We start from the raw sequence: 23,700 nt of genomic DNA on the forward strand, positions 1-23,700 counted from the left end.
GAACAAGGTGTGGCTGCGATAATCAAATAGGAGATATTGTTGCGAGTATTAGCGTCTTCTTCAGTAAATATCCGCAGAGTAATGAAATTCTGTCCCTAAAATGGGCAGAGCACAATTTTTTTAAACCTTTCTGACGTGTTTCTCAGTGTCGAGCTGTGTGTTAAAATACAAACCCTGCTCGCACTAGGTGTTTTCTTTCTGCAGGGATTGCTCATTTTTAATAACCTCTTCCTCTCCCTCTACTGCTCTGGACGCAAGGACTCCTTCCCCCATCCTCTGCCTTCACCGGTCTCGTATATATTAAAGCTCCTAGGCCAAGATGGCCACCAACAGAGTTTTAGAACCATCAGAATTTTTAACTAGCAGAAGCTATCATTTAACATGCTTTTTGACAGTTTGTTAATCTTACTTTTAATCCACTTACATAAAAGAAGGTGAACCAGGAATTGGCTGTTTTGGCCTCTGCGCGTAAAAGACATGAAGGGACAATGCATCTTTTGTGTTTAAATTTTGCGCTCGGATTTCTTTGTGTGCATTATTAAAATGCCTCATGGCCTGCCACTTTTTTTCGGAAATGAAAATGTAAGCAGCGTTGCTTAAAGTCAATCTGTATCCTTTCAAATGTGACTTTCAGAAAGGGAAAACTTAAAATCTGACTCACTCTGGGGAAAAAAAAAAAAAAAAACAAACAAAAAAAACAAAAAACAAACAACAACAACCAAAAAACCCAAAACATTTAAGCTTGGGAGAGAAAGAGCATTTGGTTTCCAGAGAAGCTTTGTAGGTTTTGTGCAGTGAGGGAAAGGATGGGTTTAGAAGTATTTTCAGGAGGAGATTTAAGCCTGGCTTCCCCGTGTGCAGGGACGGGGCTGCTGCAGTGGCTGTGAACATGGCTGCAGTGACAGCTCCTCCAGTCCTTGCGTGACGTGGGGCTGCGGACCGTGAGATCATTGCGTTTGCGTGAAGTATTTCAGCACCTGGCCAGTTTCTCTCCAGGTGGTTTGAGGTTATTTCTGTTAACTCCAGTCAAATTACCACCTGGTTTATGTGACAGACAGTGTATTTTTTCGTATTTCGGACTCACAGAGCAGGTCCTCGTGTGCCAACGCTTCCATAGCCATTCGGCAGGATGTTTCACAGGGAAGGCAACCCAAAATTCCTGAGGATATGAATTTAGGGTAAGGATGGCTGTCCCTCCTGTGGATTGTAGCGGAATCATGAACACCTGGAGGGTGATGCTGTCCCCACACTTGCCCTTGAGGGAGCGGTGCCGTTCTGGTGCTTAGGTACACGAAGATTTCATCTTCGCCAAAAACGCGTGCTAGCCTCTTTCGCCAGGGGAGGAGGTAGGGCAGGTCTTGGATGGCACCAGCAGCAATTTTATTTTTAAATTATCTACATACTTTCTTCAAGGCTGAGCTCTACCGCTTGTGCGAGTGCCGTTCTGTGATAGAGATGCTTCTGAAATGTCTGCCTGCCCTGCACAATTGTTCTGGTGAAACTAAGTACGTTAGAGGTGGTTTGGTAAGCTGTCTAGAGGGTCCCTTGGATTTTATTTTACATTGTGCTTATTTTCCCCTACTGATTATAACTTCTCCCTAGTTACCATTTTCTTTCAAGTCTTGGATATTTTTTGAGGCTGCCAGAAGCATAAACTCCAAATATTTTTTCTGTTGCAAAGAAATTGTAGTTGACGAAAGACAGTATCCTTTCTGATATTTTTTTTTACAGAAAAGAGAGGATTTCAGAAGTAAGTGTGTGTTTATGTGTACAAAGCTGTATGCTATAGCTTTCAGTACAAAAGCATGCTAGATAGAGTTCTTTCCCAATTTTTACTTGAAAACTGTATTTTAAAATTTACAGGAAAAAGAATAGCTTCAGTAACTTTAAATATGGAACATCTACAAAAAGTACTGGTTAGAGTTTGCCTTTTCATGAAAATGTTAGGTTTTAACTAATACCCTCGGCTGGTTATGACTACCAAATAATTAAGGGGTGGGGGGTGGGGGGTGGGGGTGTGTCTTGTGTGCCGGTTAAGTTGAAATAGAAGGCTCAAAGCGGTTATCTGTAAAATGCCGACATACCTTTGCGCTTTGCACTTTGTTTCCTGGGTGTCTGGTGTTTCCTGGTGTCTTGGTGCCTTTTTAGTGCAGAGGACAGATCCCTGGCTGGTGTCTGCTCCGACAGCCCGGGCTCCTGGTCATTACCCCAGGTCAGCATCCAGCTCTTGCCAGGCTGGACCAGACTCCAGAGGCCGTTCGGGTGGGCTGTGCAACCTTCCAGCAGCACCGTCACCAGCTGCCACCTACCTTAATCGTGTAGGCATTGTAGAGAGCATCCTTGCTTTCTCTTAACATTTATCCGGCTCATGCTCTTCTTCCTCATCTGTCTCCCCAGAAAATAAAATAAAAGGTGCTTTTGAAGTGGACCACTAAAGACCGAGTACATCTTGACCAGAAATTGCACTTTGATTTATATCTGGAGGCAGTCTGGGACTGGAGGGAAACAGAAAGCTTGGCTGACTCAACCAAGTCACTTCCAATTCTCTGATTTTGGGGTTCCAAATAACCTCCTCGAAGCGTTTGTCTTTGAGAAGCGGCGTCCTTCAGAGAATCCCTGACTGCAGTATGCATGTTACTGCTATTGAAGGAACGCTGTGTTTTCTGCAAAAGCAACGCCTTTTGGGCCTGCCTTTAAATGGGAAAAGGAGAAGTGCAGGGCATGGAAATCCATACATTTTAATATTTTGAAAGTTTAAATCTGTGGTTAGCTGACCCCTGCATGCCCAGGAAGCTATTTTTGCAGCGCGTGACATTTTTCAAACGCAGTGCCAGCAATCCTGGTGGCAAGATGCACCCATGACTGCAGAGAGCTGCTCCCTCCCCTGCAAACTTGCAGGCAGCAGTTCCTCTGTTCTCAACGTGGAAACTGCCGTGTGCATTCCTCCTTCACCCAACACGCACCAAAATTGTTGTGACACACATTTTTGTGATACACCAAAACTGTTGGGTAGCTGGTTAATTAAACAGAAAACAGGACAATTGTGGTAAGATTGATTGCTGGCATGTCTCCCCATCGTATACGTAAATGCAGTTCTTTTAACGGGAGGGATTCAGATGATTGTCTTCTTTAATGCTTACAAATTTGGTAGAAATTTTCACCTCTCCTTTATTTTGAAAAGGTGAACCTATATGATCATTTAAAGAATTTTTACTAGTTCTAGTGTTAAGCACCTAAATAAGGAAAATAGAATTTTCAAGCTAGAGTGAGATTTTCAATGCATTTAAAAAAACCAGGCTGTTATTTGAGAAAAAAACACGTGCCCTTTTTCTGCAGTAAATTCTGTGTATGAATATTCATATTAACGTTCCCTGAAATTCCTGAAAATTATTCCTTTGGCCTTGATATAAAGGTGTTTTTTTCTCAGTTTCGTTTTATTAGAACTTAAGAGTCAGTTTCAAAATTCCATAGGAAACCAAAAATTGCCTGTGATCTATCAGACATTTGTAAACATGTAAAAACTACGCTTTCATGTAGGTAACGTAAAATGTATTTTGGTGCATTTTTGTATTGCAAAGTGGAAAAAATGTGAAATGTCAGTAGAGCGTAAATGTCCACAAACTGTTTGCACCTGTATCCTAACTAGGAATGGCATTTTTACTTGTCAAATGTCCACTCAGTAGCTGCTTGTAAATTATGTGCTTAAGTAGTACTGAAACTGTTGCATTTTAACATACAAATGCTTTGCATGGTAAAATGTCACAGGTATTTAGCAACGGCAGCCTACAGAGCTCTGCGCTGGCATCAGCATATGTGATCGTCCATGTCGCTCCCAGACCTGCTAGTTTATCTTGTCAATGATCCGTGTGTTAGGAGCAGCCAGAAGCTCGCATTGGTTAGACAGTAACTTTCTCAAGTTATGCTTGATCATGTTAATAATCTACAGATTAGGATTCCCTAGAAGTATTCACTGATTTAATTCTGAGAGGGTCTATCATGTCTATAATATTAATACATCTTGTTAGGTCCTGTCATGTGAATAGGAAAGTTGCTATCCCCATGACAGAATTACCTTGAATTTGATTTCAGATGTTGAAAAATCAAGCATGAAGGGAATTCAAAGGAACCGAAGACCCATACAAAGTGATGAGTAGCGTAGAGCCATATGCCGAAAAGTTGGTACTATTTTACTGCAGCATTGGAGAAGTCTTAGAGCAGTGGGTGATTTGCACGATATACGTACGTATGCTGTAGCACCCACGTATGGCAAAAGAAGGCAGCATCCCTCGGAATTTTTGGCTTTGGGGGAGTGAAGTTAGGCCCTCTGTTTGAACTTATTTTTGAATGTTGAACTTGGATGACATCAACATTCGACAAACATACCCTAACAGCCATGTGTACGGCTCCACAATGTCCATATGGCCCTGGTGCTGGCAGCAGCTTGCATCACAACAGTGTGGCACCGCTGCCTCGCTGGTCTTACCGCCTCCGCCGGGAGCAGGCAAACTTTTTTACCTGCTGCTTCATTAGGCATTTTACTCTGTAGCCCAGTCCACACCTGGCCTGACAGGCCCGTTTCGGTGGTCCCTTTGCGGTGCCCTCCGCATCGCGGTCTGTGCTGCAGCAGCCCAACGCGGCACGAGCATGGCGCAGGCTTTGCCCCCCCCAGATGTAGGAGGGGGGCAACAATTACAGAGTGAGCTGCTACTTTTATAGTAGACCAGGACAAAATGGACAGTCACTGGTCACTGCTGGTGTTCAGAGTCAGCGTCGAGTCCAAAATCTGCATGTCTTTTTTTTTTTTTTTTTCCCCTTTATCTCCCCCCCCCCCCCAAGTTACAGTTTCTCTGCCTCTAGCAACTGCTTGTAGTTAACAGAAAGTAATTTCATGTTGTTTCTTGACTATGCAGTTAAATCTCTTTCTAAAACATATTTGTAACTTCCTTTGGCTCTTACGAAATGGGGTGGTGGGTGCCTGTGCACGAGGATACGCAAACGCTGAGGGATTTCTGTGGAATAAATGGTAACCCCAAAATATCTTCTCCTTTAAAATCAATTGCACTGGGTTTGCGCGTGCTATCCAGTTGCTGTCTGGCTTATTTTGATGGCTGATGAGACCCCGATTAAATTAATTCTGCTTTTCTGATGATGGCGTGAGGAGGGAAAGAGAAAACAGCACTGAGATACCTAAAAGTTGGTTTGGAGAAAACAATGTTGATCAATGGCATATTTACATGATGTGAGAGAGCAGAAATCTGAAATCTTTTGATCCATTTTTAGATGCTGTAGACAGTTTAGAAAGTACCAGGTCGTATTCAAGGAAAAACTTCATGGAATTGAGACTGATTTACAAAAACAGATGTGCAAGAAGGACATGGAAAAGCTTGTATGCGTTAATGGTTGTATACAGACTGCCAGACATTTCTTCAAGGATGTATGCTGGATGAATGTCACTTGTTAAAAAGCTAGGTAAAAATAATTATGGCATTACTGAATATATATGATGCTCTTAAGTGGAGAACACATGAAAAAATAATGAGAAAATTGATAAACAACATGCACAGTTAACATGTCGCCAACGTCAGGAAAATGCTTCTGTAAAATTGTCCGTCAGTAAAGGATGCTGCAGATTGGAGCCTAGCTGCTACGAAATTTAAAGAAAAAAGCTTGAATTACTGTTTATTTAGAATATACCCAAGCAAAAACCCTCTTCTAACAAACTGATGCACCACTCTTTTGGCATCTGGTGTCCTCCAGCAGCACTGTATTTTTTCTGTGTTTACTTCAATTTTAGCTATAATCAGAAATCACCTCAAAGTAAATATCTGTTAAGAATGTTCCGCTAAGAAAGTTATTTCAAATGTGGTACTTCCTCCTTTTGCTTCTGATCGTGAAAGGTGATTAGCAGACAACATAAAGGTTAAAGAGAGAAAGAGAGAGAAAGGAAGCTGTAAATCATCTAGAATGACAGTAAAAATTAGAACATTGGGGTTTCCTGGGCTCCCCGGTGTATTAGCTAATAAATATAACCATGTTTTAGTTCTGTTCATCTTCTGATTTTACAGGCTTTGCAAATGTTTGTGTTCAGATTAATGTATAAATGTATGTGTAAGTATGCATACACTTAGTGCAGCGAGTGTGCGAGCGTGTAGTGCCTGCCTGCGCGCGCTCTCTCTGGGCACGTATGCCTGGGTGCAATATAACAACATTTGGCGGGTCTCCTAATAAACATTCAAATAAAATCTACGTATCCCCATGCACGAGTCTCCTCCTTCTCCTCCTCCCCTGACTCATCCCCACGCACCCCCCTCCCCCACCCCACTTCAAAGCTTGTGGTCCTTTTTCCATCCTTGTACTAAAAGGTTTCTTTGTAAGCCAGGCCATTTGTCCATCATTGTTTGGGGTCCAAACAGTGGTAAAATACCCTGTCACCGATCCAGAGTGCTGTGAATGGCAGCTTCTCTCCGGACAATTGGCAGTGGTGCCGAGAAATATTCCTGAGAGGATTATTTAACCTTTCAATTTAGGGGGCACAAAGCCTGGCTGATTAATGAACTTTCTGATGGGCGCTGATAAGCGGATCTATTTCTTTATTTCCTCTAAAAGTGATTCCTTCTCCTGTCCCATATTACTATAATCTTAAACATAAAATGTGGCAAATAGATTAAAAAACAGCACTAAAGAGTTTATCTGGCTGGCAAACTGAAGGAGCTAAATTAAAATTGGTAATGAAAGCAGTGGCTGAGCCCTGTATATGGTTTTTAAATGCGCTGTGTATTTTGAAGAGACTTATTCTCCAGCTTGCCTGGTAATGACTGCTTTTGGTGCACAGTCCGGGGCTGGCTTCTGTTATCCCCCCAAAAAAATGAGTTGTGTTATCTGGATGACTGCAGACACATATGCATCCCCCTTTCTCACTGCATGGGCAGACAAGGTCGATAGCATTACAAGGTATTTGTGGCAGTGCTTGTTTCAGTTTTCAGAGCTGCCAGTTTTCAGCCAGATTTGAATTACAAAAGAAGAAGCTGGCATGAAAATTGAAAGGGTTTATCGGCTAGTCTGAAGCCTCATAGCACATTGCTTATTTATGCAGTCCATTTGCACCAGGAAATGTAAAAAGGAAATACATTTTAAAAATAAGGTCATAAAGACCCAGATATGTTTAAGATGGCAAATAAAATATAGATACCTATAATATCTTTCCAGGAAACGATTTCACTTAATGTTGCACATTACTTCGGAGGAGCATTTATGTTACTGTCATAAATTTGTGCATTTGTGTCACTGTATAGATAGTCTCTGGGGATTAAGAAGGAAGTGTTTGCTAACTTACTTTAAAATTAAAATAGAAGAAAGATAGGTTTGTAGTTTGAGAGCTGCATCAGAAACAGTTGAAGTTTAATGCACCGTCCTATTTAAATAACGTTTTGCATTCTGTGTAAAATTAGCCATGGACGACTGGATAGATGCCATCACCTTTGGAGAAAATTGGGATGCCTTTTAAACCATGAAGATTTTGAGGCATTCAGGGATTGTATTGTTGCTATCCTTACTATCTTGCATATATTCATTTTCTCTATGAACCTGAGAATTTTTTTGTCCATTTTTCAGAAAAGAGTTTTTGAATTAATATTTTAGGATGGTTTTTTCTCTGTTTTTAAGAGTATCAAACGATTACATTCATCTCTTTAAAATATGTAATATTGTACTTTTTGTCTCTTCCTTTTAATGTTTTCACACAGTCGATTGTAGATGCTATTTGCATCTATTTAAAATGCATTGTAGAAATGTCTTATTTCTGTAGAAAATAACCACTTCACAGTGCTTATACTGTGGACTGAACAAGTTAAATTTCTTCTTCTGGGAAAGGTTTTGTTTTTCCAGACTGTGCAATCAAAAAAATATTTTTTTCCTTGATTTGTAATCTAACGTGTATCATGTACTTCAAAACAAAACAAACCGAAACCTAAAAGTTTAGTTAGATCACTTTTTTCTTGGTTATTTTGCTGCATTTTGTCGCAATCCAGGAGGAACGAATGCTACAAGCACATTTAGTAAACTAAATGTCAAGGTGTAATTTGTGGAAAGATACTCAGGTGTGACCCCCACAACACCTGTTGGAAGAGCAAGTTTATTTAGATGGCTTTAAAAATTAAGAATAAAATCTGGTAAAGAAATTGTTCTATTTATAATTGTTTGGAGTTTGGGGAGGAGTTAAAAGTCAAGATACCAGATTTGTGTGTTTCTCGCTTATTAGCATGCATCAAGCTCAGTATGTTTCTGTCATGAATTTTCATAAGGATTTTTACTACGTAGCATGTGTGGCTTAATGATGCAATCACCTGATAGACTAGGAAGACTCCAAAGGAGACGTTCCGGTCTGTTGTGTACATAATACTTGTTTCAAAAATCTGCCTAATTAAGGAATTACCCAATGGAATGCAAGTCTACTGGGTGCATGACATGGTTAAAGAAAATAGCAACAACAAAACCCCTTAGTATAATTACTATATTACATGATATCCTATATTGGCAATTTTTAATATAAGGGAATGATGCTAACCTGCCATTGTTTTAGCTGGTATACAAGTAGATTATGATAATTGGTAAAGGGAAAAGAAATGTATATTTTTCAGTGATAGAGCTGTTGTGACTGTTCCCCTGTCCAACTCCAGTCAACAACCCACAGTGTGTAATGATTCACTTGATGATCATCTTTCAGTGACTCAAGAAATTGGTGAAACATCACTGCTAATGAGTTTTACTCCCAGCCTCATGTCTTGTTTGTCTCAGAGAGTTGCACAAAAACAGACTGCGGTGTGCAGAGCTCGTGTTCATTGTGTCGGGCACGTTATTGGAAGGAGTGTCCTGGGTCTGCTTTTTGACTCCCCCTGCATTCTTTCTGTAGTCCACTGTTTAATTACTTAGCTTTAGAGTGCAACAAGAAATAACAGTAAAAATTATCTGACAGATTAAGTTTGAGCATAGCAATGTATGTAAATGCATCAGGAGAAGTAACTGTCTCTTCTTGGCGTGCAAGAATGGCGTTGGGTGACTCGGAGGTGGTGTAAGTAGCTAGTCCTGGGGTGCAGTGGGTGAAGGGTTTACAGAATTATTCCCTCGCGTGCTAAAATGGAGTTGCCCAAACTGGTGGTGTACGTAACCAAAAAGAAAACCTCAGCGCAAGCCTTAGGCAAAGGCAGTGCGATAGCTGATGGATCAATGGAGGGCATGACCCTTGTTTCATCTGATTACGAGCCCATGGAATTTATCTGAATTTTAGTTACAGAAATTTAGTTGCAGTACAAGGAATTTATCTGAATTTTGGTTATTTTTCACTGTGGTTTCGTTGGCACGTGGGGTAGGGTGCAAAGCTTTTCTTTTCACGGGTGCGGTGCATCTTTGCGAGTTACAAGGTGGCTCTGTCTGTCTCCCATCCGGGCTTGAGCTGCCGTTGGCCATCAGCGACACTGGGTGTGTGTTGTCGTACCAGTGAGGATCACAAAGCATGCCATGACGCGCTGCGCTGCGCTGTAGAAGTCAGTTGGCGTGGCTAGCCACGAGATGCATTTGTCCAACACGGGCGGTCTGAATGGCACAAAAGGGTCTCACCTCTGGTCCCCCAACGCCATCGAGGTCCACGCATCACATAATGCAGAGGAGCAGAGAAATCCACAAAAATAGAAGTCAGAAGATTTTCCTTAATTAGTGAGATTTAGCCAGATTGCAGATCCTAAGTAGTAATGAGCTTCATAAAAGCAAGCCCTCATTGGATCAAAGTCAGTGCAGATAAGGGGAGCTCAAGGTCACAGAGGGAGCTGCCCAGCAGGTCCATTTGCATAAAAAATTACTGTCAAAAATAGGCCAGAGAGGCAGCCCTGGCATTTTGATCTCTTGGCCTTTGTCATGGAGATTCCTAGTTGAGAAGGGAGGAAGGCCAGTGTCCCAGATAATGATTAACTGTTTTAATGGCATTCATTCATTCATTCCGCACTAACTACTCATGCAGAAAAAAGGGTTATGTAAAATGACATTAGAAGAAAAATCATTTGTAATCGCTGCATCAGGCTGCACTTTGAGGAGACATTAGGAGTAAATCCATGGCGTGGTAGGCTTATGCTTTATCTTCTGATATTTACTGAGTTTACTGGTGCATGAAAAGCTTTCAGCAAGAATAGCAGATGGGATGGACCTTTCATAGGTAATGCTATCTACCAGGTTATTACTTCTATATATTGATAGTGAAGTAATCTCCAAGATATCACCCTACAAATATAGATTATTTAAATGTTTGTAACAAAAAAACCTATAACATAAAGAAGCTACGTTCATGAATAGTTTATTTTGTACCCATATGGCTGGAGCCTTTAGATGCTTTTTTAAGCCTTCAATAATAACAAAACAGAGCGTATATAACATGTGGGTTTCCTTTTTGTTTGGCCTTGGAAAGGAGTAAAGTTATGCAGAGTTGTAATCTGACCTGCAAGTATTCAGTTTAATTTCTTTCTTTAAATATGACCTTTTCTAGTAACTAAACAAAAGGCAGCAGGGTGGGGGGAAGCTGGCCTGGGAGGGGGTGCAGCGGGGGAGGTTGGGGTCACAGGGGGTGTATTCCTAATAAATGGGAGCATCGGAAGGGCTCCTGCACTAGCGGAAAGCCCCGACGTATCTTTTCACACCTGGATTATAGGTGCCGGTATCTCTAGCAAGGCAAGGCTGTTCTGCAGACACCTCTCCATCCCCCACAGGTGCTCCTCCATCCCCGCCGGTGGCACAAGGGCAGCGGGGGGACGGTAGCACCACCGGCACTTTGCACAGCTGCTGCGTTTCAGCTGGATCTCTTGTTAGCCACTGAGAACTGCAAGCATTTAGTAGCAGGAGCGCTCACATACCGGGGAGCCAGTGCCAGGTGTAATTTCTGAGTCAGGTGAGTTAACTCGCATCTCCTGCTGCCTGTTTAACTTTTGGATTATGCGGAAGCACCTATTGCAGGAATGCGTAAAGGCTCTTTACTTACAAATTTAGCCATATAAAACGCTCCGGTGTGCGTGCTCCATTTCTTGTCAACACCCATACAGCTGGCAGGTGGTTTCTTTTCTGTAAAAAGTAACAGTGTCTTACTGTTCAGTGCAAATTTTACTGGAGTTTCCATGTAAGAACTCTAATGATGGCCAAAATCATCATTATTTATGCTGGACGATGCCCATTCAGCAGGCGAAGGTGTTGGACCCTACAGCAGGTGCTTTAGCAGACAATACCTTGGAACATAAAGGATCACGTCTCTGGAATAATGCATGGTTTTTATAACTATGTGTTGTTGTTACACTGCACCTTGCAAGGAGCAAACAGTATAATAGTGTCATTTTCCAACTGATGTTATGGTTCATTTTAAGGCCTTCTAGCTGGCAGAAAGCAGAATAGAAACGTAATGGTCTTGATTTTATTTTTGACAGCTGTATTGCACTAGTACTCTGGTCGCAGAGCTCTCCAGCAGAAAGAGCCTGACTGAAGGAACCTGTTTGGGTTTTGTGGCAGCATCCCAGTGTGGGCTTCAGTGGACATCAGCTTTGAAAACACATTTACTATGGGTAAAATTCTACATGGTGGGAAGACGGAGGAAGGTGTCACTCATAGGATTTATTTTTGCTCTTTAGGAGCCCTGTCCAAAGCGGAGATGATTTCTGGAGCCACTCCTCATGCTAAAAACTAACTAGAATACAGGTGATTGATCCAATAAATTTAACACACAGATTTTTTTTCCTCACGGGGAATATACAAATGTTTGCATTTGGCTGGGGGTGGGTGAGTTCCTTGCCTGTTCTATGTGTTTATGATAAAAGAATACCTGAACAACTTAAGCCGGCTTAGTAAGTCACTTATACACTGCTGTTAGCTGGAGAGCGCTTGCTGTAAGACATGGATGAGAAATATACAAATTACTTTATAGATGGTGGTTTTTCCCTTTCCCTGTTTCCCCGCCTTTTGTCACAAGTCACTGTTGGATGTGTCACTCTTCCTAGTCTTTCTTTAGCCTCCTTCTGCTGAGTGAATGTGAACTGAGGAACATGAATCTGAAATGCATTTAAACCCAAGGCTGAAGAGGTTCAAAATAAGGTGACCCTGCAAGTGTGATCAGATTCATAAAAGATAGGATTGGAAGATTTCTGTTGTTTCTGACTATTTTACAAGCACTGCTGTCATTCTTCTGGAGGCTATGCAGGAGAACACAGCGGCTCTACCAGCGGAAGAGAGTGGTGATACAGATTTAAAGAAAAAAAACGGTGCCCCGAATGAGCATTAGCAACCACTACTAATTTATTTGAAATCCAGGCCACTCTCCAGTGCTCCTTTAGTGCCAGAGAGAAGGAAATGCATGCGATGTGGGAAGCAGTAAGGTCGCTCTCTTGGCCCGCTGCTTTTTGGCTGGAATACACGCACCCCTTGTTCATCTTGTGCCTGCTGTGGGTGGCTAGGCACAAGCTCCATGGCCACTGCTTCTCCAGGGGACGAGCATGTTTGCGCATGTGGAAAGTAAAGGAACAGACAATACATTCACGTAATCCACTTTGTGGTAGTAAACAGGGGAAAGAAAAAGCGCTGCCCGTTCCCCTGAAGTTGATGGACCGTGCTAAATCTTCCTTTGCCCTACCTAAGCCCCAAGAGCAGCTCTGGACTGTAGCATCGTGTCTCCTCTGCTGGGAGGAGAACCAGTTCCCCATTCTCTAGGATGGACTGGTAGGTTCTCCTGCGGCACGCCAGCTTCAGGGCACCGCAGCTGGAAGCAGGCATAGGCTTGGGAATGCCACGGGTGAAGGCCTCGAGATCTCCACCAGATCTTTGCTGTATTGCTTTAAGCAAAACTAGTTCCGCAATACACAAATGTGCCTATCCAGCTGGTGGATGCAATATCTGATGGCTCTGTCCCTCCCTGGGGATGGTGGCACATCTGCGAGAGGGGGAGGGGGATGGGAGACAAGGAGGAGGGGAGAGAGATAAATCAGCAGCCTTTTTTCTTGTATTCAGAGCTGAAATAACATGGCCAGGTGGAATAGATACTGGGGATGCCTCTTCCCACCTCATTTGTGATGCTGAGGCTGAACCTTGCTCTTCAAAATTACAGTAATACGAACCACTTGCTTCTTTATCCAAGTTAATATTCCAACTGCAAGTAGGAACGTATTGATTTAAGCATAATAAAATTATATTTATGTAATTTTAATTTATTTTTAATTCAGCACTCGGAATACTGCCAGACCTAATTCTTGCCTATTCCTGTGTTTCAGACAAAGCCAGGACCAATCAAGGCGGCCAGTTCTCACCCTGAGCACTCAGCTTTGGTGTACTGCTACAACTGCTCTCAGAAGGGACACTTCGGATATGTAAGTCTCAGCAGTCTCTGCTTCAGTGTTGAGTACATCCTTGGAGTAAAAATTCATCTATGCCGTGGCGTGTGGTTGGAGAAAAGAGATGGAAGAGTCAAGCTAATGAAGGGCCACCCTAAAGAAATGTTTGTGGCTTTGTGGCGTTGCTGCAATCAGTGGGGGCCAACCTACAAAGTGGTCTCACCCGTCTGGTTTAAAGATACGGAGGAAAAGTTACTGTCTCTCCTTGGCGGGTTTATTGCTTTGTTGTTTAAGTCTTAAATCAAAATGAGACTGCCTGGGAGACAGAATATTCATTAGAAAATAGACAGTGACTGAACACAGCTTCCACACCCCTCACCCCCCTGTGGCTCATGGGATGAATTATTAGTGCCTCACTGCTGTGTTCGACATCATGCAGGATTTTTCACCACAATCAGCCCGACAATTTGAATGCCCGTTTTAGGAATTTTCCGTTTCTCCCTGCTTTCAACTATCCTCATTTGTAGTTTCGTAGTTTAATCCAACATCTGATTTAAGCCCTCTGTAAGGTACACAGCCTGGTGAAGGAGGACATCGTGATCCTTAAGTGGCCTCAGTGAAAACTGGAGGTGTGCTGCATCTTCTAGGATTGCTTGCTTATGTTTATCACCTCTTGCAGTCCCCTGTCGTGACAAGTGCAACTCTCTACCTGCAAATATGAACAGCGAACAAATGTTCGTTCTTTTCTTTGATGGAATAGGTCCAGGGCCCACAAGTATTGTAGAAAATGAATGTTACTTACGTGTTGGATGGGCTAAGTTTATTGTTTCCTACAGCAAATTCCCGGCAAATTCCTTCCTTCTCTCCTGCATGCTCTGTGTGTTGACTCCTACGTCAACTATGACTACTATGACTACTGAGTATGCATCGTGAAAAGCCTGCTGCTGTTTTCAGCTAAAGGGTTAATCCCTGCGGGGAATAGCGGGACAAGTAGGGTGGGTTTGCTGGGATCTTCTCATGGCAGAGCTGAAAGATAGATGGAAGATTTTTAGTGCCAAGCTGTCTTTGGAGGCACATAAAGATTTTCCCCTTCAAGTGGTGCGCTGAGGTCATCGTGAACATCCAGGACATGCTGCTGCCCACGCAGCCGGATTGGAAGGGGCAGGAAATACTCAGCGGTTTCAGTCCAAGCTTGGTAGGAGGAGACGAGCGTGAGCCAGCAGCCCAGTGGCACCCTGGCACAACAGGAGCGCAAGCACTGCTTCGGCTGCAGTGCATGCGGCCGAGTCCTGCAAAACATCTGCTCGTAGCACAGCTACAGGTGCGGCAGCGGTGTAAGACCCCAGTGATACAGTCATGTGAACTAGCTTGTTCTGCCCGCTGTTGGGGAGTAAAGCTGATAAAACCTATGAAAGCAGCGCTGAAGCTGATCCTGTTAAAACCAGAATAAAGCCCCTGCCAGTAATACAGGCACTAGAATGAGCATATCGAATAAAAACTGAAGTGACGGGACTGAAGAAGCGGTGAGGCTGATTGCTGGCAATGGATCAGGAGCGTTTTCCTGAACTGTTAAAAACTGAGGAAGGCAACCGTACATGGATACGAATAAGGCTGCTGTAAAAATAATTAGTAAATCTGTGGGAGGAGCTGGTAGTAGTTACTCGAATAGAAAATGGGCGAAGCTGCATGAAGTCAGTACAGGAGTAAAGTGACTCAGGCACAACATTGTATGTCTTCCAAAGTTTAAAGAAGATAAGACAGTACGAGGAGCAGAAATAGCCTTAGCAATGACTGAAGGAAGATGGGAGAAGTCAGTAACAACACAGAAGGGCAGAGATACCAGACCTTTGTATACGCACACAGACGAATGTGCGGGACGCGTGGCAGGTTATGTGATGATAACCGAGTATTTGCCTTCAACTCACTAACCCTGTTCAAGAACGGCCGAGGAAATTGGACTGGCAGGCTGCACGTGCATCTTCGCAGCGACCCAGCCAGGCAGGGAATGCATCTGAGAGCTGCGGCTCTCACCGGCTAAGAAAACCAAGGTCATAATCAGTGCCTGAATTCCTGCAGTGAGCAGCTCTGTCAGAGCTTGGAGGCTCTTGCCTATAATTTAAAGGGGAGAAAAAAGTCTTTGGTTTGGTTTTATCTCATGTAGTTCTTTTTAAGCAGGTAAAAATTAGTTGTGATGACAAGCATCTCTAAACTTTTGTCCCCTTTCTGTACCTCAGGAACACTATCCTATTGCTTTTCTTAAGCAGTTAAAGCAGAGGAGTAACAAACTGACCAAGAGAAAAAGGCTGGTGTTAGTTTTGTGTACACACACCATACTCAGTGCTTCCCGCTGCAGTCCTTTCCTTTCATGTTACCATTTAATTTCGTTTAGGAACACCGAAATTCCTTTCCTTTGCTAGAGGCCTAGGGAGACCTTTCCCCAAAAGAGAGACAAGAGCAAAATACTTGCCTAATCCCAGAGTTAACTGTACAGTCCTGGCAAGGAGGTCATTGCAGCTCACTTCTTGTAGTTTCTAGAAATGGAAATAGTTAAGACAGTCATGTTTTTACGTGAACTAAGGACAGGATTTAATAAGGACGAGAAATCTTATTTAGCAGCCTTTTCATCATACTTCATTTCATAGCAGTCCACACATCCAAAACATTGTCTCTTGCGGTCCATGACAAAGATGTGGTCATTTTAAGGGACACCCCCATGGAAAGTTAAGAGGGAGGGTAAGTTAATGAGGCACAGCCCACTGCATTATTCAGGCTGCAGCAAGTTCTCAAGGCAGCAGGGATAGGGAACTGTATGGTATCTGCAGATTGCATTCACATCCCAGCGTGCCAATCGCACAGAAAAATCCTCCTGCAGGTTGGTAGCGGCTTCTGCTTTCCATGCTCTGTACGATACCTCCGATGCTGAAGACTGTCCCGAGAGTGTTCAACAGTACCTGGCGTATGGGAGCAGCGGCAGCTTACTTGGGAGGGATGCTGGGCATTGCTCGGCTGATTTATCAATGCAGTGGCGACAAAGAGGAAAAGAGGAGTGCTGATGGGGGTGGCACGTGCCTTTCATTCACTAAAGCTTCTCTGCCAGCGCCTTAACAGAACAAAAATAATGAACAGGCCATGTGCGTGCAGAACAAGCCCTAGATTTGATGCGGCATCTCAAGCCGTACATTTCACAGGTGCCACAGAAAGCTGAATGTGCCTTTGCCTACTCCCGTGTAAAGCCAATCTATGTTGTTTTCAGGAATGGCAACGTTTAGAGACAGTATTCTCTTTCATTTTATTTCAGATAAATAAAAGCAGGTAGCTTTGTGCTCTGCCTAAAGGCTACTCAGAGCTTTCACTCATGTGAAACGCAGGTAGCTGAAGTGGCGTTTTCTCTGTTATGCTTTTCCGGCCTCTTAAATCTGAGGGAGCACATGGAGGACCTGGGAAAGGTGAGAGAGGAGGTTGCGTGGTGGGGTGATAGCTGGCCATTCGAGGTGTGCAATAAGAAATCCGGTCGTCTTCCAGGGTATGCATGTCTCCGATGGATAGCTGCTGAGCCCAGCCTCAGGTGACGGAGCCACACGCCCCCTCCTAGGTCCCTTTCAGCCTGATTCACAGTGCAGTAAGGCTGAGCCCTCAGGCTTGGGTAGGCTCCAGCTACAAGCTGCCGCTGCTTGTCCGTGCTCCTCCATGCTTGTGGAGACCAGCCGGTTGTCTCACAACCTAATGATGCCCTTTTGGAGGACACCACAGGGAGTAACTTGATTCTTCACTTAATTTCAGCCAAGTCCAAATACAAGTGGAGAAATACGAAATATATGTGAAATGCATCTCTGATGTACTCTGCCTTGGCAAAAGAGAGGGGAGGAGGCAGGAGGACACAAAGAGAAAGGATATGCTGGAGGTGGCACCGAGTGGTAGAAGCAGCAAACGCAAGAAGGAAAAATGCTTAGCTTGTGGTGGAGACACCAGGGCAAGTGAAAGCTCCTGACAGTTTTTCGAGAATGGAAAGGCCCAGAGTTCACTAGATTTGGGCAGTAGGAAGCAGAGAGATAATATTGCAAAGCACAACGGGTAACAAGCAATTTACAAAGAGAAAAAAAGCATCAGTTAATACCACAGGGTGCCCTGAAAAAAAAAAAAACCACGACAGAACTGCAGGAAGCATCCGCTTGCTCCTTCCCTCGGCTCACCCAGCCTTTCAGTCCGCCGTGTTTCTGCACCTGCTTTCACCCAAAATGACCTGGGGCCAAAAAGCTCCCCTGCAATTACAAGTGGTTTGTCTTTCGAGGAGGCCGGGCACGTGGTTGTGCTGGGAGGGTGGAGAGGGCAGCGAAGGCGAGTGGCGGGGGGACCTGGCCCCACTGCAGGCAGGACAGCCCCATTCCCCAGGTCCAGCAGGTGTGTTTGCAGTTTGTCTCCCGCTTACCTCCTACTCACTGCTTCTACCGTTGCTGATGGGCAATTGGATGGGCAGAGGTGGGATCCTCTCAGTTTGCTGCGAGAGGACAGCAGCTCGGCTCATGTAATACGTGTAACGTGGGATTATTGGATGGTAATAAAATTAGCAATGTTTAAAGAATTGCTGGCCACATCCTCCACAGGTACAGACCAGCACCTGCGGAATCCAGCCTGTTTACCTTCCCCAAAAATTGCAACTCAGCCACATATAGTGACGCGAAATGTGTTTTGCAGGAGTGCTCAGAAAGGCGGATGCATGGGAGCATGTTCCCTACTTCTCCATTCATCTGCTACTATGATGATGAATACGATATCAAGAGAAGAACAAACAGATTAAAAAGAAAGGCTGCAGGTACAGTATATTTTGGGAGATTCCTCCTACCTTTCAGTTCTTAGAAATACTTTCTTCTGTGCTTGCTGCTTTTAGAAATATTGCGGGACTATTTTCCTGTGTTGAGAAAAGCAAAAGGGATTTGAACAGTTAGTCTAACGATTGTAAAAGATTTGTGACTTCAATCATCCATGTCTACCATGGAAGTTTATTGTGCCGAAGTCACTAAAGCATCCTCACATTGTCAGATGTTTTAATTCTAAAAAATATAGTGACATTAAAAGTGCTATAAACTAACAAGAAGAGAACTAAACTGTAATTTGTTAAGATTCTAGTCTATTGGCAGGATAAAAAACACTATGAAAAAATCTTATCAGAGAGAAATTTTTTTCTCTACCTACCTTCAACGTCCATAAGGAAAGCTGTCATGACTTGGCCACTGGCGTTTTATGTTTTCTGCATCGGTATTGAAATAAACTGCTCTGTTTTACAGAACTACAGGAAGCCGGCCTTCTGCCAGAACAGTCAGAGACACTGTGGCAGGAAGAAAAACGTGGAGGGCACAGCCATAAGAAAAGCAGCAAGCCTTGGCAAGAACATAGGAAATACAACAAAGATGGCGAGTGTTACAAAAAGATGAGGATGTCCCAGGCAGAGAAACCCAGAAAAGAGAAATACAGGAGTGAAGTTGCAATGGACCGCTGTTTGGAGGACTTCCCTCGAGGGTGTAAAAGGCATGCGTGCAAGGGCAGTAAAATCCGTTACAAGTCCATTTTCCAGGCATTCTCGGGCAGCAAGACTGCGTACGTGCAGGAGCCTCTGGAGGGTGCTAAACGGAAGAGGAAATGGAAAAAGCAGAAGGACACTGGTCTTGATATCAATGAGAATTTATTCCTCATAAAACAAAGGAAGAAGAAGTCCAAACAGAAATCCTGGTGATGAGGAAGCAGATAGGTAGCACCAGCCTTTACTGGCTCCGGCTCTGCCTTCTGTTTATTTTTGTTCCTCTCTTAGCACGCTGATTTTGAGTCCGTCTCTGAGCCCGGGCAGCATGCCCAGGCGGCGGTCACACACCAGACATCCCTCTCATGAACATCAAACATCGTCTTTCATGAACGGTCCGCTTGACAGGTTGGACTTTGTGCCCCTGCCTGAAATGGCCGTACTTTCCAGCAGTCCCAGAATAGGCTGTAAGTTTATTTTTTTCGCTTGGGGAGGGCGGGGGGGAGGGATGGGGAAGGGGTCGTGCTGGGTTTGGTCGGGTTTGTTTCTTCACCAGTGAGATGTTGCTCTGCCTGTCAGAGCAGGATCTGCTGCTAGGGAGCACAGTGCCTTCGCAGCTGACGCTGGACACGTCAGGAGTCATCAGGACAGAGACCGGGGGCACAGATGTAGCAAATGTTCCCTGCGGCCACTCAGTCCTCTCCAGAGCGCAGCTGGGCGCATTTGCACTGCTGTCCCTCCTGGAAGGTGCTACAAAGCCATTGCCTTTGCACTTTGGGCTGTGACAGTCTTCCGCCTCGTGCTCCAGCGTGGTGTCATGGATCCATCTCTCTCGGTGCCGTGGCTTTTGGTGCTGAGCACGGACAAGCTCTGCGCGAGTCTGTTCCCTCTCCTTGCTGACGGTTCAGCAGGGCAGGAAAAACCAGCTGAGAATGGAACAGAGTTTACATCCCAAATCACGTCCTTGCTCCCCTTGATGTGGAAGTTGTTTCTGGAGAAAAGGTAGCAGAGTATGAAAAATGTATTCAATTCCAGACAAACTGTGCTAAAATTTAGTAATTTTTTAAAACACAGTTATTTTTGTACACTGGAATTAAACAAGCATGTTGTTAAAAGGTTTGTAAGAATAATTGGTTCGTCGAAGGAACAACCTAAATAAAACTTTACATGAGGGATATAAAAAAAACACAGCTTTGTTCTACATTTTCTTGCATTACCAAACATAATTAAAAAGTGTCATCTTCTCTTTACTGAACCCCTGGCAAGAGATTTTCTGGTTTTGAAAAGGAAATTACCTATGCTGTAGCTACTGTACTGTAGATTCATGACCTGCTCTGGACGATACCACTCCTTTTGCTAAGCAATTAATAGTAAATAACAGCACAGCTTCATAAAGGTGCATGTCCTCTCTGAATTTTTACGAAGAAGCGGGCCTTTGGCTACAGTTCTGTTTCAAGATTAGGAAGCGTTTGTAACCTACATTAATGCAAGGCTATCTGGGAAAGGGAAATGGGTACACTAGAAAAAAATCAGGACTGTCCTTCTGCCAGTAGTGTCCCATGGTAGTACTCCCTAAATTCATCGGCTTTTTGTTTGGCAAGGTCACCAGCGAGAACGCTGGTACTTCAGTGACCGTATCACCTCATCTCCGAGGTGCTAGGGGTAGAACTATGCCAGCCTAATACTTGGGAACCTAATGCCCGGTTTTGCTGAAGTGTGTCCTTGCTGGCAACTGAAATTTAATTTTGCTTAACTTCATTGATTACATGGTTGTAAAGTTCCTGACGATATTGAAAAAGTAAATCGCTTTTACCCCTAATTTTTAAAAAAATAAAAATAATAAATTAATTCCACTCCTGAGAAGACTTGCCCCTAACACTGAAACTCGTCTTTTCCTGTATGCTTTTTGTTTATCGATACCTGGTTCTATTTGAACGAAAGCCTCTGGTAGCCTTTAGCTGAACCAGCACGTAGACTGGCAGGTGGGGGAGGAGGGTTGGTTTAGACTGAGCATTGAGGTCAGCTCTGACTCCTGCGGTGCGTCGTGTCTGGCTTCCTCAAGCAGCCTTGCAGGTGAAGGCCAGGATGTGACTCCCCAGCCCAACACGAGGCAGCAAAGCTGTAGTAAGAGAAGCGAGATACTGGTGCAACGTATACAAACTGGAGTATTAACTGCACCGTCCACTTGGGTCACGGCATGTTAAGACATCGGCCCAAATACTGACTTATATCAGGCTTTGCACAGCAAAACGGAGCAAATCTGCTATGGAGGGCCAACCAGAGAATCTGGAGAAGAATCAGAAGGTCCGGATAATGCAGCTAGCCTGGAAATACTAAACATGAATGTATTTTTCATGTATAAACATCTGTATTTTTCTAGAGAAAAGCAGCTGGGTAAATAAGGTGCAAAGGAAAATGGCTGGTCTTAATAAGTGGGACAGCGAAGAACAGACATGTGTCGATTAGCACAAAGAAAACAGAGCTTAAACCAGTAAAGGTGATGGGAGAGCAGCAGGTTGTCCGAGGCGGGCGGGCACTCTCCCTGGAGGGTTTCAAGGAAGCGTAGAACAAACATCTGCCAGAGATGACAAGAGGTGGTTGGAGCGAGCTGATGAGTGAGCGCTCTGCTGAGGTCCCTTCAGTGGTTTCTCAGCAGCCCGGTCCTGGCCTTGCCCCTGTGTAAGCAACGTGCCCGTGCTGCTGTTGGGCAGAAGGAGCTCAGCACGCCCTTGGCCAGGCACTGCTGGAATAGAGAGCAGGAGAACCAAGACTCTTCGCATCCCACCGGTTGTGTAGGGCTGCGCTGTCTTCAGCCATCGCTCCCCAGCCCAAGGCAGCGCTCGGGTCCTTGAAACCCAGTGCCGCACCTCTCACAACCAGCATACTCCAGTTTCAAAAGCACCCCTCAGGCTGGGTGCTGAGCCTTCTTGCACGTGGCAACAAGGTGCAGCAGGACAAGGATTTGTCTCTTGCCAGCCAGGACCTTCTTTGGCAGCATGTTTCCAACCGTGGAGATGGACCCCCCACAGCGTAGACCCAGTGAGTGAACCTTCTCCCCCCCGACCGTTAAACTCTACGTGGAGGAGTCAGGAAATCATCTCCACTTACCTGCAGGAGACCAAGCGCCTGGTCTGTGTGCCTGTGCAGTGGATGACACTCCCAGATCATCTCTGTTGGGATGCTTTAATTAAAAGGGGTTGCTGCCAGCACCAGAAGCCTGTCACTGGTAACTTGTGCCTCCCGGCACTGCCAGTAAGGCTTCTGTCTAGCAGATTGATGTATTTTACAGAGCTTAGTGCAAAAATAATACAGTTGAAGATGTTTTTGCATTAGATGAGAAGGACAGGATGAGGAAAATGGCAAAAAGGAGTTAACGCATTTTCCACAAGCAAAAATAGCACATTAGCAACTACAGAAAGGAAAGCACTGCATTAAAATCCGGTTCGGGACCAGGTGACTTGCAGGCTGAATTACTTTCATCAAGCTCCATTTTATCCTATTAAACCAAAAAGTGCTTCAGCTTGTCATTCCTCCCACCTGCTTTTTCCCCCTTCCTTTAAAGAACTGTCAGCCTTTACTCCAGAGATGCCTGGGACTGAAAAACATGCTTATCCCAGGAGAGGACAGTGTCTCGAGGTCACAGTTGATGTGCACTGGTGAAGCAGCATGAGGAAACCTACATTGCGTGAATAAATAAAGGGGCGTAGCTCAGCCCAGACTCTGTGGAGGAGACAAGATGGATGGATCGAAAGGTCAGAGTCTTGTTTGATAATGGGGGCACTTGTCCCAGGAGTGAAGAGGGGAGAAGAGAGTATTTGGTCTATCATTTGTTGCAGCCGCTACACAGCAAGGTTGAGGAAGAAAGGAATAATGTTTGAGGTGTACATCCCGGCAGCGTACCAGCGTGCATTGGCAAAGAATTAAACGTGTCTTTGTAACACGCTGGCTCCTCCTTGAAGCTTTCGTTTCACTAACGTCTGCCTAAAAATGTCGCCATCTCTGTCTCTAAGGCACCGGCTCTTGTAGGTTCTGCTGGGAAAGTCATTTAACCAAGCATGTCCGAGCTACGCAGCCACCCTGTGCTGCACCGTGGGGAGCAGTGACCAACATTTCAGTTGTGCACCGTGCAGCCGGTGATGCTGGGGCACCGCAGCTGCATCCTGGCCTGGAGCCCTCCTGCACACCCCCAGCAAAGAGGTCTGAAACCCACAGCAGAACCGTAACCTGCTCCCGTGTCGCCAGTGCCAGATCAGGGAAGCACCACGCGTGAGCAGCACGCTGCTGATGGCAGGGACAAAATTCAGAGTTCCCCTGTCAGACAACGCTGCTGGTGAGGTGCGGGATCCCGTGCTGGTCTGACTGGAGCGTGTGCTACCTCCTTGGGGCTGGCGCTGTTCCTCCAGCAGCAGTGCTGGTTAGTCTGTCTTGGACACGACAGCTCTCCAGGCTGGCACCCAGTTTGTCAGCAAACTGGTGAAAATGTTTGTCCTGCACCAAAACGTTGGTTCCAGAGCTCCCCGTGGCATCGGGGCACCACAGTACAGAGCCGTGTCCCAGTCCTGCCCAGGCAGAGGCTGCAGTGGGAGCAGGTGGAGTGGGGTGTCCTGGAGCTGGGGATGCACAGGCTGGGGGGCTATGGAGGGAGCTGTTATCCCCCCGTTTTGTTGGTGGGAGGGCAAAGGCCGGACACCTATACCTAAGACCTCCCACACAAACAGGAGCTGAGCACAGGCATGGCCCCGTCACCCCTAAAACCATTCTCCTTCCCCCTCAGGCAAGGAGCTGCAGCTACACCACTGTCTTGGCAGGCTTGCCAGAGCACGTGGAGCTTTCAGCCCTTTCTCT

The 23,700-nt window shown here is 44.8% G+C and overlaps 1 protein-coding gene across 2 annotated transcripts in view; it reads left to right on the top strand.

Annotated features, from left to right (window-relative positions):
* The window catches only part of ZCCHC7 (zinc finger CCHC-type containing 7), a gene marked incomplete at its 5' end in the record, with an annotated part of 113,277 nt that extends 92,563 nt beyond the window's left edge, over window positions 1–20,714 (top strand). For both annotated transcript variants that reach the window (XM_080372487.1, XM_080372488.1), the window contains 3 exons: window positions 13,284–13,379; window positions 18,036–18,153; window positions 18,626–20,714. In XM_080372487.1, the coding sequence (XP_080228613.1) occupies window positions 13,284–13,379; window positions 18,036–18,153; window positions 18,626–19,071 (660 nt within the window). In that variant the 3' untranslated portion in view covers window positions 19,072–20,714. The remainder of the gene's footprint in view (window positions 1–13,283; window positions 13,380–18,035; window positions 18,154–18,625) is intronic.
* Window positions 20,715–23,700: the final 2,986 nt, after the last annotated feature.

Source organism: Falco punctatus, assembly GCF_963210335.1.
Source record: "Falco punctatus genome assembly, chromosome: Z".
Taxonomy (NCBI): Eukaryota; Metazoa; Chordata; class Aves; order Falconiformes; family Falconidae; genus Falco; species Falco punctatus.